Source organism: Mus musculus, chromosome 4 (genome assembly GCF_000001635.26).
Source record: "Mus musculus strain C57BL/6J chromosome 4, GRCm38.p6 C57BL/6J".
Taxonomy (NCBI): domain Eukaryota; kingdom Metazoa; phylum Chordata; class Mammalia; order Rodentia; family Muridae; genus Mus; species Mus musculus.
In genome coordinates this window covers 45,889,755-45,903,476 of record NC_000070.6, presented here as the reverse complement: position 1 = coordinate 45,903,476, position 13,722 = coordinate 45,889,755, and the positions used below count along the sequence as shown (strand labels likewise).

General features: G+C 49.5%; 1 protein-coding gene across 6 annotated transcripts in view; it reads right to left on the bottom strand.

Annotated features, from left to right (window-relative positions):
• Ccdc180 (coiled-coil domain containing 180) overlaps nt 1-13,174 on the bottom strand; it is a 60,472-nt gene extending 47,298 nt beyond the window's left edge. For all 6 annotated transcript variants that reach the window (NM_198660.2, XM_017320287.2, XM_017320288.1 and 3 more), the window contains exons 1-9: nt 13,090-13,174; nt 12,528-12,625; nt 10,071-10,261; nt 7,225-7,313; nt 4,811-4,923; nt 3,392-3,520; nt 3,205-3,315; nt 2,991-3,086; nt 892-1,055 (exon numbers count right to left, since the gene is read on the bottom strand). In NM_198660.2, the coding sequence (NP_941062.2) occupies nt 892-1,055; nt 2,991-3,086; nt 3,205-3,315; nt 3,392-3,520; nt 4,811-4,923; nt 7,225-7,313; nt 10,071-10,261; nt 12,528-12,625; nt 13,090-13,111 (1,013 nt within the window). In that variant the 5' untranslated portion in view covers nt 13,112-13,174. The remainder of the gene's footprint in view (nt 1-891; nt 1,056-2,990; nt 3,087-3,204; nt 3,316-3,391; nt 3,521-4,810; nt 4,924-7,224; nt 7,314-10,070; nt 10,262-12,527; nt 12,626-13,089) is intronic.
• Between the last annotated feature and the right edge of the window lie 548 nt (nt 13,175-13,722).

Genomic DNA, 13,722 nt, shown 5'->3' with positions numbered 1-13,722 from the left:
CCAGGAAGAGTCGGCTGTGGCCATTCACTGTTGACCTCTGTAACAGTCCCAATCCTGGGCTCAGACAGGCTCTGCTTACAGTGTCCCACTGAGTCATCACTGAGAACCCAGGGCTGGTAGGGTGCCTGTCCTGTCGTGTGGAGGAGGCAGGCTTGGAACACTTGGGGACTTCATCAACATCACACGGAAGGGCAAGGCTGAGCCTCAGCACACAGTGCAGAGATGGGTCCTCTCCTCCCCATTTCCCCTACAGAGGAGATGAGGTCCGGAAAGGTGGGAGGCATCCACCTGAGAGACATCTGTCCTACCAGGCCAAGGGTTATGGAAAAGCATGGGAATTATACAGATAATGGTATGAACACTTTCTGACAATTCATAGTAAGCTTGGAGAATAGTTGTGAAATAACGTTTGGGGGGGGGATCTATTTAAAATGTCATGGACTCTGTGGGTCTGAAGTGTTTCAGTCCTAGCTGAACTCTTTCCAGGAAGAGTCAGTGGTGACTCAGTTTCTTTTTGATGCTTTTTCATCTATTTCTAACTTTAAATATAGGGGCATAGAAAACAGTAGCAGTTTTTTTGTTTGTTTTGTTTTGTTTTTTGGTTTTGGTTTTTTTCCCCAAGACAAGGTTTCTCTGTGTAGCCCTGGCTGTCCTGGAACTCACTTTGTAGATCAGGCTGGCCTCGAACTCAGAAATCTGCCTGCCTCTGCCTCCCAAGTGCTGGGATTAAAGGCATGCACCACCACTGCCCTGCTAATAGTAGCAATTTTAAACCATGAAGAAAAGGGCAGGAAAAAAAACAGCCTGGCTAGGAGAGAGCTGTAGGTGGGAGTGGGGGGAGGGGAGGACTGGGATGTGGGGATGAGGGCTGGGAGGGAGGTCACCACTGACCTGAAGCTCTGTATCAGGGCCTCCTTCTTGAGAGCCTTCCAGGTATCCACCAGCCCCTGCCAGCGGTGGCGGTTGTCAAGCTCCTGCTGTAGGGTTGACTCAGTCAGGTTGACTAACAGCTGGGCGATGGCCCTCCGGTTGCCCAGGAGAGCCTGGTTCATGGCCTGTGGTCAGAGGTGGGTAGGGCTTTAGACTGGGCAGCTCTCTGGCCAGAGTAAGGCTCAATAAGCAGGACCAGGGGAGAAGTCAGGAGAGGGGTAGGCCAGGGCTAAGTGAGGCTGTGGTTGGCTGTGAGGCGTGCAGAGGACCACTTTGCCAGAGGTCTTCCTGGAAGGCTTAATCGTGTTCCTGATAGCAGGAACTCCAACCCAGATCTGCAGATGCCCTGGGTCACTGCTTAGAAAACGGGAGTGGGTAGCACGCCAGTGACTGTTTGCCACCCTTACATAAACTTACTCTAAAAGCTGAGAGCCCTGCCTTCAGGGCCCCTGTCACTTGGGCTAGCTTTGGCATCCAGACCCAGGGATGTGTCCGATCCAGATCCAAACCTGGTCAACTGAATGGCCCGGCACAGGACAGGAACGGCCCCCATCACACACCATGCTTCTGCCCTTTGTTAGCCCTGCTGCTAATACGAGAACAGCTTCCCCCTCATCACTCATGCCATGCCATGCCATGCCATGCCACGCCATGCCACGCCATGCGAAAACCCCTCAATGCCGCCCACTTCCCGAGTCCTCTAGGGAGTTGAAGACACAGCCAGGTTCATGGGTAAGGAATCCCAGCATGGCTGTGCAGTAAGAGCCTGAGGCTTCCCAGCAAGCCCTGTACTGCTGGGGCCTACGCAAGTATTTCTCGGCCCTGCAGATCCACAGCCGTGCTTTGAGTATATGGCCCCAGAAGAGCAGTTTTGAAGTTCAACGAGATTAGTGCACACAGCGTGCATAGCACGTGCCGGGTGGCCACCACAGTGAGGAGACCAGGCACAGCACTGGGTCACAGTCCAGACTTGGAGGGCCTCCTGAGTCACACAGAGCTTGAACTTCAGAAGGACAAATAGTGTATATTCCCTGTCATATATGGCCCTGCCAATGTTTATATGTGGTCAATGCACACATGTCAGTGAGTGAGTTTGGGTATGAAATATTAAACTACAGAGGGGACCACGAGAAGAGGGAAAGGGGTGTCAGGGAAGGGGAGGGGTAACAGAACATGTGACGAGAAAAACAGAGACGGGGCTGCTGAGCAGATAGGGGGTGGAGAGGGGGTGGTGGTTATGCCATAATGAAACATTTTGTTATGCTAATTTAAAAATTAAAATTTAGAGACTGGAGAGATGGCTTGGTGGTTAAGAGTACCCATGGCTCCTCCATAGGACTCCGTTTGGTTCCCAGCACCCATACTGGGTGGCTCACAACCACTTGTCACTTCAGCTTTGGGGGATCCAATGCCCTGGTTTGTTACTGTCAAGGCCTCTGCTGTCAGCCACTAAGCACACCCTGGCAGGGAGCACTGCCATCCCCAGTTGAAGACTTAGGGCGTGCTCAGCTCCGCACAAATACCACAACGCACCTGTGAGCAGCCCAAGCCAAGAGCCCTCTCACATGGCAGAAGGGTCGGGCTTTCTTCTGGAGACATCATGAGCAACCTTGAATTTCTTACTTCCCCCCACAGATGGGGGTGAGGGGAGACTGGAAGTAGAGATCCAGAAGGTGGGTGTGGTGCAGCCACAGATGCCCCTGGCCATCAGGAGAGTCAGGAAGCAAGAGAAAGCCAGAGTGGGCTGGGACTGCCCAGCGAGCATAGGAGGGACAGTGGAAAGCCCTGAGTATAGCACCCATAGCACCACCCACACAGTAGCTAGGACATGGCTACTCTGTGTGATTAAGCTACTGGGCATGCAGCTATAGACAGCAGGAGACAGCGAACGCAGTCCACAATGATTGCTACCGAAAATGCAGTTACAAAGGTTTAGTTCCCAACCAAAAAACCTGCCTGAGTTACTAAGGTATGACGCGGATGTGACGCCATGCATTCCTGACGCACCGGGGCTTAGGATACCCTGGGTCATGCTCTCTCTACCACAGAACACCACTCACCATAGCTTCTTTATCTATCAGCCTATACACATCGGGCTGCAGGATATAGGAGGTTTTCTCTATGATGCCGACATATCTCTTCAGCACTTCCTTTAGCTGGAGAGGAGAAGGCTGTGAGTCACTCTCAGTTTCCAGACCACTAGCAGGACAAAGAAGGCTGCCCACCAACCCTTCAGGACAAAGCCACCAAGGAGCTCATTTGCAGCCAGCGTGCCTTGTCGGCTCGAGAGACCTCCAGGGCCAACAGCTCCTCGTCCAGCTCCTTAATCTCCTGCTTCTGCTGCATGAATCTTTCAGCCACTTTTTCCCACAGTTCCAACAGGGTCTGCAAAGGGGAACAGGATCAGGCCAGGAGTTCCCGGAGAGGTGGGGAGCAGGTGTTGTCACCAGGGAGCCCCTACTTCAATAGTGTGGCTTTCGAGGTCCGGCTCCCCTTCGACTTTCTTGAAGAGCATGTCAACGTCCTCATCGGACTTCGAGATCTTTCTCAAAAGAAGATCCCCTTTCTCCAGGATGAGAGGTTCCATCTCCTGTGACAGGCCAGGAGGTGGAGGGTGAGGGCAGCTACACCCCACATAGGAGGCAGCCCTTCCTAGTGGGGTAGGTGCCAGGCCCCACCCTGTCTCAAGAAAGGTCATTATCTAAGCCCAGGGAGCTGAGCATTGACGATGAACTCACAGGCAGAGAGGACCAGGACACCTCGCAGCACACTGGGCACAGAGTCTCTCCTCTGCAGCTGAAGGAGGAGCTGCCACTGAGTCTAGCCTGACAGGTCCCAAAGAAACTCAGGACAAATGGCTGAGGTGCCTAGCTACATACCAAAGTGTCTGCTTGGCTTCAAGACTCATTCAGTACTTCACAACACTTCTTGCCACACCCCCATCCTAAACTCCCCTCCCCTCCCTTCCATTCCCCTTCCTTCCCCTCCCCTCTCTTTCCCTCTTCTCCCCTCTCCTCTTCTCTCTTCCTGTCTTCTCCCCTCCCTTCCCTCCTCTCTCCTTCCCCTACCCTCCTCTCTCCTTCCTTCTCCTCCCCTCTTATTCCTTCTCCTCCTCTCCCTTTCCCATTCCTCCTCTCCTCTCTCCTCCCCTCTTATTCCTTCTCCTTCTCTCCCCTCCACTCTCCTCCCTCCCCTTACCCTCAGCTTCTCTTTCTTATATAACCCTGCAATTTCGGCCACATGCCCTCTTGGTCCTCTTTTCTTGGTTCTCTTGGCTCTTGGTCCTCTCTCCTCCTTGCTTCCCCAACCCCACCCCCGCCCCCAACCTTTCTCTCATAGCCCTGTTTGGTATGGACCCCTCCAGATGCCCCTGGCTGTGCTCTTCCTCATATCTACAGTAAAAACCTTCTCCCCAACCATACAGAGGAGCACTCATGCCCTCTTTTCAGTTGTGCTTAACTTGGTCTCCTTTAGGAACCTGGAAGAGTCTGTGGTGGTTTGAATGAGAAATGTCACCCCCATGGTCTCAGTCAATGGAACACATGGTCCTTAGATACCACTAAGGCCCCTCCATCAGCAGGACTGGCCATGAGTCAAAGGCAAGGCTTTGAGCCAGAGTCAAGTGAGGCTCTGACTGAACCCCTTTCAAACCTATCCTGGCAAGACCTGGGCCTCTCTGCATGCTGAGGCAGCAGCCTTTAACTTATGGGAGCCTACACTTATGCCTTTCCTCTAACAAGCCCTTGAACACACTCCCATCTGTCTGTCACGGTGAGACACGGAGGACACTGGGAGAAGGAGGGAGGCTGGGAGCAGTGAAAGCACACCTCCCCACCTAGGGGATGCTGCAACAGCGGAGGAGAGAGGAGCAGGGCCTCACCACCCCAATCTGCTCCAACTCCTCCTGAAAGCTCGCCAGTGCGCTCAGGTACTTCCTCTTCTTGAATTCCTCTTGTTCCTGGAGGTTGCTCACCCTCTCTGTGAGCTGTGGAACTGTGGGGCAAATGACAGAGCTTATGAGCCTGTAGGGAAGGCAGAGTGCTCCCAGAGAGCAGGGCAGAGAGCATCTTCACTCAGGCCTGAGCTCAGAGGCAGACCCCAAAGCCAGACCAGCAGGGGCAGAAACTTGAGAATTATGACAAAAGATGCAAATGAACCTGTTTGAGTGCAAGTAGGGACCAAGGTTCAGACTCTCAGGCAAGAGACTGAGACGGGGATAGCTTAGCTCTTACCTACAAGCTCACAGCCCTGGGTTCAACCCCCTGCACCACAGCTGATTACACAAACAACTACTGGGGCAAAATTCCCAAACGGGTGTATGTAAAATGACAGTGTTTATGGTGTTCTTCAAAACAATTTCATCATGGCACTAAGAAGGCTAATGCAAAAACAGCTGGAGCTTGAGGCCAGCCTAGGCTACTTAGTAAAAATTCATAAAAAGAAATGTTTATAGACTAAATACACATACAGGTGCTTTTTTCTTCTTAATTCAAAGGAGTCCTGATCCAATGAAATCATAAACAGAAAGTACTATAAGCTGAAAATATATTTAATCACACCTACTCTCCTGAGGGTCAAAGCTTCGTCCAGCCCATCTTAAATGTGCTTACATTTGTCTACAAATGAGCAAAAATCATATAACACCAGGCCTGCTTTGTGTCACAATGTTGGCTATCTGAGCAGGAATCGGTACTGAACGTGAAAAGGGCAATAATAGTTTATGAGTGTACTCTTGTGCCACTGTGAAGTTGAAATAGAACCATATTTAAAAGCCATTATATTACCATATAAAAGCCAGGACTAGTGATGAGCACTTTGAATCTCAGTGTTGGGGAGGCAGAGGCAAGTGATCTCTGTGAGGGCAGCTTGGTCTACATAGGGCATTCCAGGACAGTCAGGGCTACATAGCAAAGAGACCCTATCTTAAGAGACAGACAGACAGAGACAGAGAGAGAGAGAGAATGAAAAAAGAAAAAGAAAAGAAAAAAGAGAGAGAAGAAAAACGGAAAAAAAAGCAAGCAAGAAATACATTTGAACCAGGAAAGATCATTTGTGGAAATATCAGTCAACACTAGAGTTTGCTTAGCACATGGCAGCAGCATCCTAACTCTATTGCATCCAAGGATCAACTCAGGAGGCTGGTGTTGTTAACAGCCTTCTGTAAGGTACACACTCTGATCTGGAGAGAGTGCAATGGCAGGAGGGGGTGGGTTGGGAGACAGACAGATGGACCAGCCTGGAGCAAGAGTGAGGTCAAGACTGTCCAATCCCTAAAAATCTCATCCTGAGACTGGAGGAAAGATAGATCCCTCCCTGTTCTAGGTCCCAGGGTTCCTAGCCCTCTCACCCACCCACCTCCAACAACTTTGTGGTAGTTACTGAGCCTCTTGGCCAAATTCCAGATTTAAGCACCTGGAACTCTTTTTCACGTAAATGAAGCATTTCTGGCACCTCAGCCCCAGTCATTGAGGTACACTCACTCCCAATTCCCCCACCCACTCCCAATTCCCCCACCCACTTCCCAAGGTTTATATAGCCCTGTTCACCCCGAATAAAAGAGAGCTGTTTCACAGAATACTGTTCAGGAGAGCTGTAACACATCTCAAAGAACGCCCTCTGCCCCCACTCCCTCATCCCCTCCTTACTCACCGCCAGACCTGAGATCCTGCTAACCCAACCCGCCTGTTCAAACTTCCTTTCCTTCCAGCCCAGCTCAAGGGGTGCCAGAATACCTCAAGGGCAGAAGCAGAGCCAGGCCCAAGCACTCGGTGGGGGTGAGGTGGGGGGTTGTGAAGCAGGTGTGAAGCCCTGCGTCTGCTCCCCTCCCCATCCTCAGTTGTGCTTTGCCCTGCGTCTATCTAGGAGGCTGGAAACTGGCTACCACACGGGGGCTCTCAGCAAGAGAAAGGCGCTCCTGCTGACCGGCGCTCAGTAATCTTCTGTTTTTCTATACTGAGTCACTTTTTAACCATAAGGACAAAGGCAAGGGCGCCCGCGTGGGGATAATGTAAAACTGGGACTTGCAGTGGGGAGGAGATGGGGTGTGAAAAGTACAAGGGCCAAATCACACAAGATAGTAAGCTCAGTCCGTCCTTCCTTCCTAGGAGTTGCCCACCGTGTAGTAGCCACTGGCTGTCCCTCCTGAGGTTACACTCAAAAGGCATCCTCTGGGAAACTGAGCAGAGGACCCCACTGAGGGTGGCAAGAGCCCCTGAGGTGGAACACACACTGCCATCCGGAGACTTTCCTGCCTGGGGCAGGCCTGCCCTTGGAACTGAAGGGCAAGAGGTTCACCTATGTTGTCCATGAGGCCCTGCACCTCTTGAGAAGCAATCATGTCATCTGTCAGACGCTCCTTCTCCTTCCTGGCTTCTTCTTTTTCCCTGAGGAAGCAAGTAGAGAAGAGTAAGACCTGCCCCCACACCTGCCCAGGCCAGCACAGGCATTGACCGCTGCCCAGACCCTCCTCCTACTCCAGACAGCCTTGCAGGCAATGTCCCAGGCTCCCAACCAAAGATGCTATGTCTCCAAGCTTAGTCTCTGAGGGTACCTGGACACAGTGTTGGGTTCCTGCCCCAGACACAAGCTGTAAATTCCTTGGCTGGCCAATATGAGTCTGGAGCTGGAACCGTTTCCAAATGGAAAGTAAGGACCATGATGGGTGAACAGCCCAACAAAGAATGAAGTTCTCCGCATGCACCCTTATTTGGTCCTTCAGCAGACCCTCTGTGGTAGTTTGAATAAGGCTCGTATATTTGAATGTTTGGTTCACTTTTTGGGAAGGTGTGGATGTTGAAATGGATATGGCTCCCAATAGACTCATGTGTTTGAATTCTTGGTCCATAGGGAGTGGCACCACTAGGAGGTGTGGCCTTGTTGGAATAGGTGTGGCCTTGTTGGAGTAGGTGTGACCTTGTTGGAGTAGGTGTGGCCTTGTTGGAGGAAGTGTATCACTAGGGGGTGGGCTTTGAGGTCTCAGATGCTCAAGTCTGGCCAGTGTGTCTCTATCACTTCCTACTGCCTGCCACTCAAGATGTAGAACTCTCAGCTCCTTCTCCTGTACCATGTCTGCCTGCACGCTGCCATGCTTCCCACCATGATGATAAATGGACTAACACTCTGAAACTGTAAGTGAAACTGTTCCCAGTTAAATACTTTCTTTTCTTGCCTTGGTCATGGTGTCTCTTTCCAGAAATAAAACCCTAACTAAGACAGAGTATTAAGAGGTGTGTGTGACCTTGTTGGAAGAAGTTTATCACTGAGGACTAAGTGCTGAGGTTTCAAAAGCCCATGCCATTCCTAACTAGCTCTTCTATCCCCCTCCCCCTCCCTCACCCCCTTCCCCTCCCCCTCCCCTCTGTCTTATGTATATGGTTCTGATGGAAACCCTCAGATTCTGCTCCATGCCTGCCTATTGCCATGCTCTCTACCATGGGCTCGAACCCTCTAAAACTGTAATCAAGACATTATCATATGAGGCAGCTGGAGTGAGCCCATTTTCTGCAAAGGGGATATAAAGGAGCCATTGTCTCAAGCAGAGCTGGACGCTCAGAACGCCAAGACCCATCAGGTTTGGATTTAGTTGGAGTGGACTGAGATCTCTCAGTAAGCTAACTCATGAAGAGACCTGGAAGGAAAGACTGTGGCATCAACGCCGGGATAAAGTCTACAAATGCCCCATCAGAGAAGCCCAGAGCTTGCCTACAGATCCCAGAGGCCCTAGGCAAGCAGTATCTGTCATCTATTCTCTCATGAGTCGTCACACTGTCCCACAGGTGGGAGAAGACAACAGGTCAGGACTGCAGCTGATGGGGCCAGACAGCCATGCAAAATGGGGAGGCTCTTTCAGACCTTGATATTTCAAATGTCCCAGACCCAAAGTGGCTCCATTAGGAGCCCATGGGACAATGAGATCTGCTCAGGGTTCTCAGCCACTTGTCCCCCGGGATTTGAGGAGCTGGTTTGTATAGTGAAGCAGCTGGGGTGGACAATGCATAGGGGTTACTGCCAAGGAAGAGGCTCTTTCAGGGGGACACAGGTTGAAGGCAGGAGGGGAGCAGGGAGTGAGGGAGGTTCCCTTTTCAATAAAGCGAGAGTCCCTGGGGTTGATGGCTGAGGACTTGCAGGGGAAGTTAAGAAAATCAGAGAGGGACATTATGAACGTCACCAAGGAAAGTCAGAGAATCATGGGGATGCTTTTAAAATCTGCATACCACCAAACGGAGAAACCTAAAAGTTTTGGAGTGGATGTATTTCTTGATGCAGACAACCTACCAAAGTTAAATCAAGATGAAATAAACAATTTAAGTAGACCTATAACTCCTAGTGAAATAGAAGCAGTAATTAAAAATCTCCCAACCAAAATTAAAAGGGGGGGCAAGATTAAAAAGGGGGGGCATTCAGTACAGAATTCTGCATAGTCTGGCCAAGGGGACTTAAGATATTCAAATCAATTCAAAGTTCAAAGCTATGACTGGCTTGCAAAGCCTCTTCCAGCCTCTGCTCCAGCCCTTTCTCCCTCTAGGTTCTCAACCTGTGGATCACTACCCCTTTGGCGGTCAAATGACCCTCTCACAGGGGTTACCTAAGACCATCAGAAAACACAGATATTTACATTGTGACTCATTACAGTAGCAAAATTACAGTTGTGAAGTAGCGACGAGAATAATTTTATGGTTGGGGGTCACCAAGACACGAGGAACTGCATTAAAGGGTCACAGCTTCAGGGCGGTTCGGAACCACTGCTCTAGACCCACTGACCTCAGTCTTCCCCAGTGAGTTAAAACCAAGTAAAAGCTGCATCCTCACCCTCCTCCCTCAGCATCCTCCCTCAGTGGTGGCCCCACCCTAGGGAGCTTCCCCAGCCCTGTCCTCTGTGTGATCTTCCCACCGTTGAGGGAATGTGGCTAGTCACTATTGTTAAGAAGTCAAGTTCTGGGACAGTAGGCTTCTCTACCCAGACAGTGGCCTTAGGCAGCCCTATTGAAACTACTGAGGGAGGAGAGAAACATCTTTCCAAGCAGATGTGACAAGCTCCCTGTTTTGGAGAAGGTACTTGAGGCTCTGTTCCTCCTGGGCATACATCTTTCTGAGTCTTTGAAGACTGGGGACCTGCAATGTGGCTTGGTAGCAAGGCTTACCTATAAAGAACTGGGTTTTCCGTGACCCAGTCGTTGGGGAGGCTACGCACCCACTTCCTCTGGCGAGGGGTCATAGTTTCCCCCTCAGGTAATGGCACCTTCTTCATCATGGGTGTCTTGACATTCTTTTGAGTCTCAGAACGCTCTGCAGCCTGCTTCCTGGTAGCTGCCAGAGACTGAACCAGCTGCACCTGAGTACGGGAAAGATGAGACGCAGGTAATGTGAAAGTTTCAGGTGCCCAAGCCTTTCTTGACGACTGTGACATGTCGGAGGACGTTGTAGGAGGACATGGAGGCACCTGGCATCCAGAAGGCTCCCTGTACTCAGACTCCATGCCCACCCAGTGCAGAAGATCTCTTAACAGGCACAGGGTGTTTCAAGAAAGGTATATGTAGAAAATTTTGAATGAAGATCATTTAGTGAATACAATTATTTTTGTAATCATAAGAAACTGATAATAAATGAAAAACAAAACAAAACAACAAAAACAGAGCAAAATAACCCAGAACCATTCAGTAATAGGAGATGGGCTAAGTAAAAATCCTTTGATGGAAGGGTAGTTGCTTACTAGAGACAGAAATGACCACAAATGTCTTATGGCAAGGAAACCATTACCCAATAGTGTATCATTAAACATAGCAATTAAAACACAAATTGCAGGGCTCAAGAGCCGGCTCCAGAATCAGGAGTACATGCTGTTCTTACAGGGGACCAGAGCTCCATTTTCTCATCAGCGGCGTGGCTCACAATGCCCTGCTTGCCTTCTAGAGCACCAGCCATGAGCGCGAGCGCGCACGCACACACACACACACACACACACACACACACACACACACACACACAGAGACAGGCTCAACACTCAAACACGCAAAATAAATATAAATCTCATTTTAAAACATAAATTAAAAATTATAGGCAGGATAGTTTGGATACTGCTAGACCTTCTGTCCCTTCCAGTACATTTAACAAAGTCACCCCCTCTTTTTTTTGGGAAAAAAAAAAGACAACCCAAATTACAGCGTGGTTTCAAATTTTAAAATACATGGGAGAACAACGGAAGGTTGAGAATAATATCTTGCTATATATAAGGAGCTGAATGGTATGAGTAATTTGAGTTCTCTGGTTTCTCTATTCCTTTATTATTTTTGAAGGTTACACAGGCAGGATGATTTATGGCTCAAATGAATAAGAATGCCACTTCAATAACAGTACACTAGATTTGAAGCTTGTAGGTCTCTTGGATCTGCAAGGTACATTCAAGAAGGGATAACAATCTTTACAATAGCCATGGCCAGTAAAGCCTTTTACTTTGGTTACCAGACAAGTCCTCTATGGGGGCAGACACTGGGTACCAGACAAGTCTTCTACTGAGGCTGACACTGGGTCCCAGGGAGGTGTGTGAATACCCCTGGCTATGGACATGAGTTCTGAGAGATTGCCAAGGAGAAAAGGGAGATTCAAAACCCTAGTACAGAAAAAGAACCATCATCACCACCACCACCACCATCACCACTACCACCACCATCACCTCCACCACCACCACCTCCACCACCACCACCACCACTAATACCACCACCATCACCTCCACCACCACCACCTCCACCACCACCACCACCATCACCACCTCCACCATCACCTCCACCACCACCACCACCACTAATACCACCACCATCACCATCACCACCACCACCACCACCATCACCACCACCACTACCATCGGTTTTTTGAAACAGAGTCTATCTGGCTTGCTACATAGACACACAGAGATACACCTGCCCCTGCCTCCCAAGTGCTGGAACTGAAGGCATGAGCTACCATGCCTGGCCAAGACTCACCTTTTAAGCAGAAAAATAAGAACTGCTTTTATGCTCTCCAAAAGAATCAGACACAGATCAGCGGTTAAGAGCACCGACTGCTCTTCCAGAGGTCATGAGTTCAATTCCCAGCAACCACATGGTGGCTCTCAACCATCTGTAATAAAATCTGATGCCCTCTTCTGGTGTGTCTGAAAACAGCTACAGTGTACTCATATAAATATAATAAATAAATCTTAAAAAAAAAAAAAGAATCAGGCACAGATGGTTAATTCAGACTAATTCTGAATAATTTCGATTAAAAATATTTTTAACCAAAATTAAGTTTTTAATTTTGAGACCAAATGCCCCAATGTTCTTCTATAATACACCCAATAGCAATTTAAAAAAAAAAATCAAAGTAATTGTCAAAGAGAACTGTTTTTTAAAAATCGGCTTATTGGGGGGAAATCTGGGAGAAGATGGGGTGGGGATTGAAATCAGAATATTACTGTATGAAAAAATCTATTCTCAATAAAAAAAAAAAATAAAATGGATCTTAGACAGGGAAACTCTCAGAACAAAGAAAAATTAGAAAGGACCAGGAAAGTTTGTGGGGAGACCAGGGGAGGGAAAGGGAGCAAAGGCCAGCAGGACACCTACCTGGGCCTGGAAGATCTGCTGGTAGACTTTGCCATTCTGTACTTGGGACACCTTTCCCACTGGCGACATCTTGACTGCTGGCCCAATTCCTCTTCGTTCTGGAAATACACTTGGGACTTGGTCTTAGTTTTTACTCAGAGGCTGGGACCCTCTTGCTAGGACCTCCAGCCTAAAGACAGCACTAGATCCCACAGGACACCTTGTTTAAGGGGAAACTTAGATTTCAAACAAAATTAGGTGGGGGGGGGGCGGGGGAGCAGGAGGGGGAGAGACAGAGAGTGGGTCTTCGCCAGCGCCCAGGGTGTAAATCCCACAGGCACTTTCTGGAAAGGGCAGGATTATTGTCTGCGCTCCACTAGAGCTCTTCTAGGGACCGTCAATCTGCCTCAGATGTCAGATGGGACTGGAACCCTAGTCACATCCTCCGGGAGAAATAGGGGAGTGTTGCAAAGGGAAGGAGCAGTTTGATTCTGGCCTATGCCTACTGTTTGCGACACGCCCATCTTCCTATCTGCTCAATCAGCCCGCTGTCCCCCAAGCCCAGCAATTTTGAGGTCCTTACCCAAGCCTGGAGGCTCCCGCATCTGAAGTTCAGATTCACCCTGAAGCCAGCAACTGCAGCAGGACGCTGTGGTTTCCTAGGCAACGCGAGGGATGGGGCAACACGAGGGGGCGTGGCCGTCCCTGAGCACACTTCCTTCTCAGGGAGCCAGGTCACTCAGCAACAGCAGAGGCCCACGTGGAGTAGTGAAACTCACCACTTCTTTTTAATGTTGGGTCCTTGGAGCGCCCTTTAAAAGTTCCCAAAAGCTAGTAGGAGGTTAGAAAGCCTGTGCAGATCTTGACTGTTGTGGTCAAGGAATCCAGTCTCTCATTGTTGCACGGGTTAAAATCAACCTGTGCAGGCAGGCAGCACAAAGTGGCCCTTGCCTGTAAGAATCTGAAAGACACTGAAAGAAATAAGATCTTTCCCACTTTAAAGTAAGTTGGAAGGCTCAGAATTCAAGGCTTAAGACCTGCCTGGCCTTAATGAGAACCGTGTGCACTAGACCACTAAGAGCAGTGGTTTTCGGCCCATGGATCGTAACCCTTTGACAAACCTGTACTCAAAAATGTTTTCGTTCTGATTCACAACAGTAGCAAAGTTACAGTTAGGAAGTAGTAACAAAAATAGTTTGATGGTTGTGAATCACCA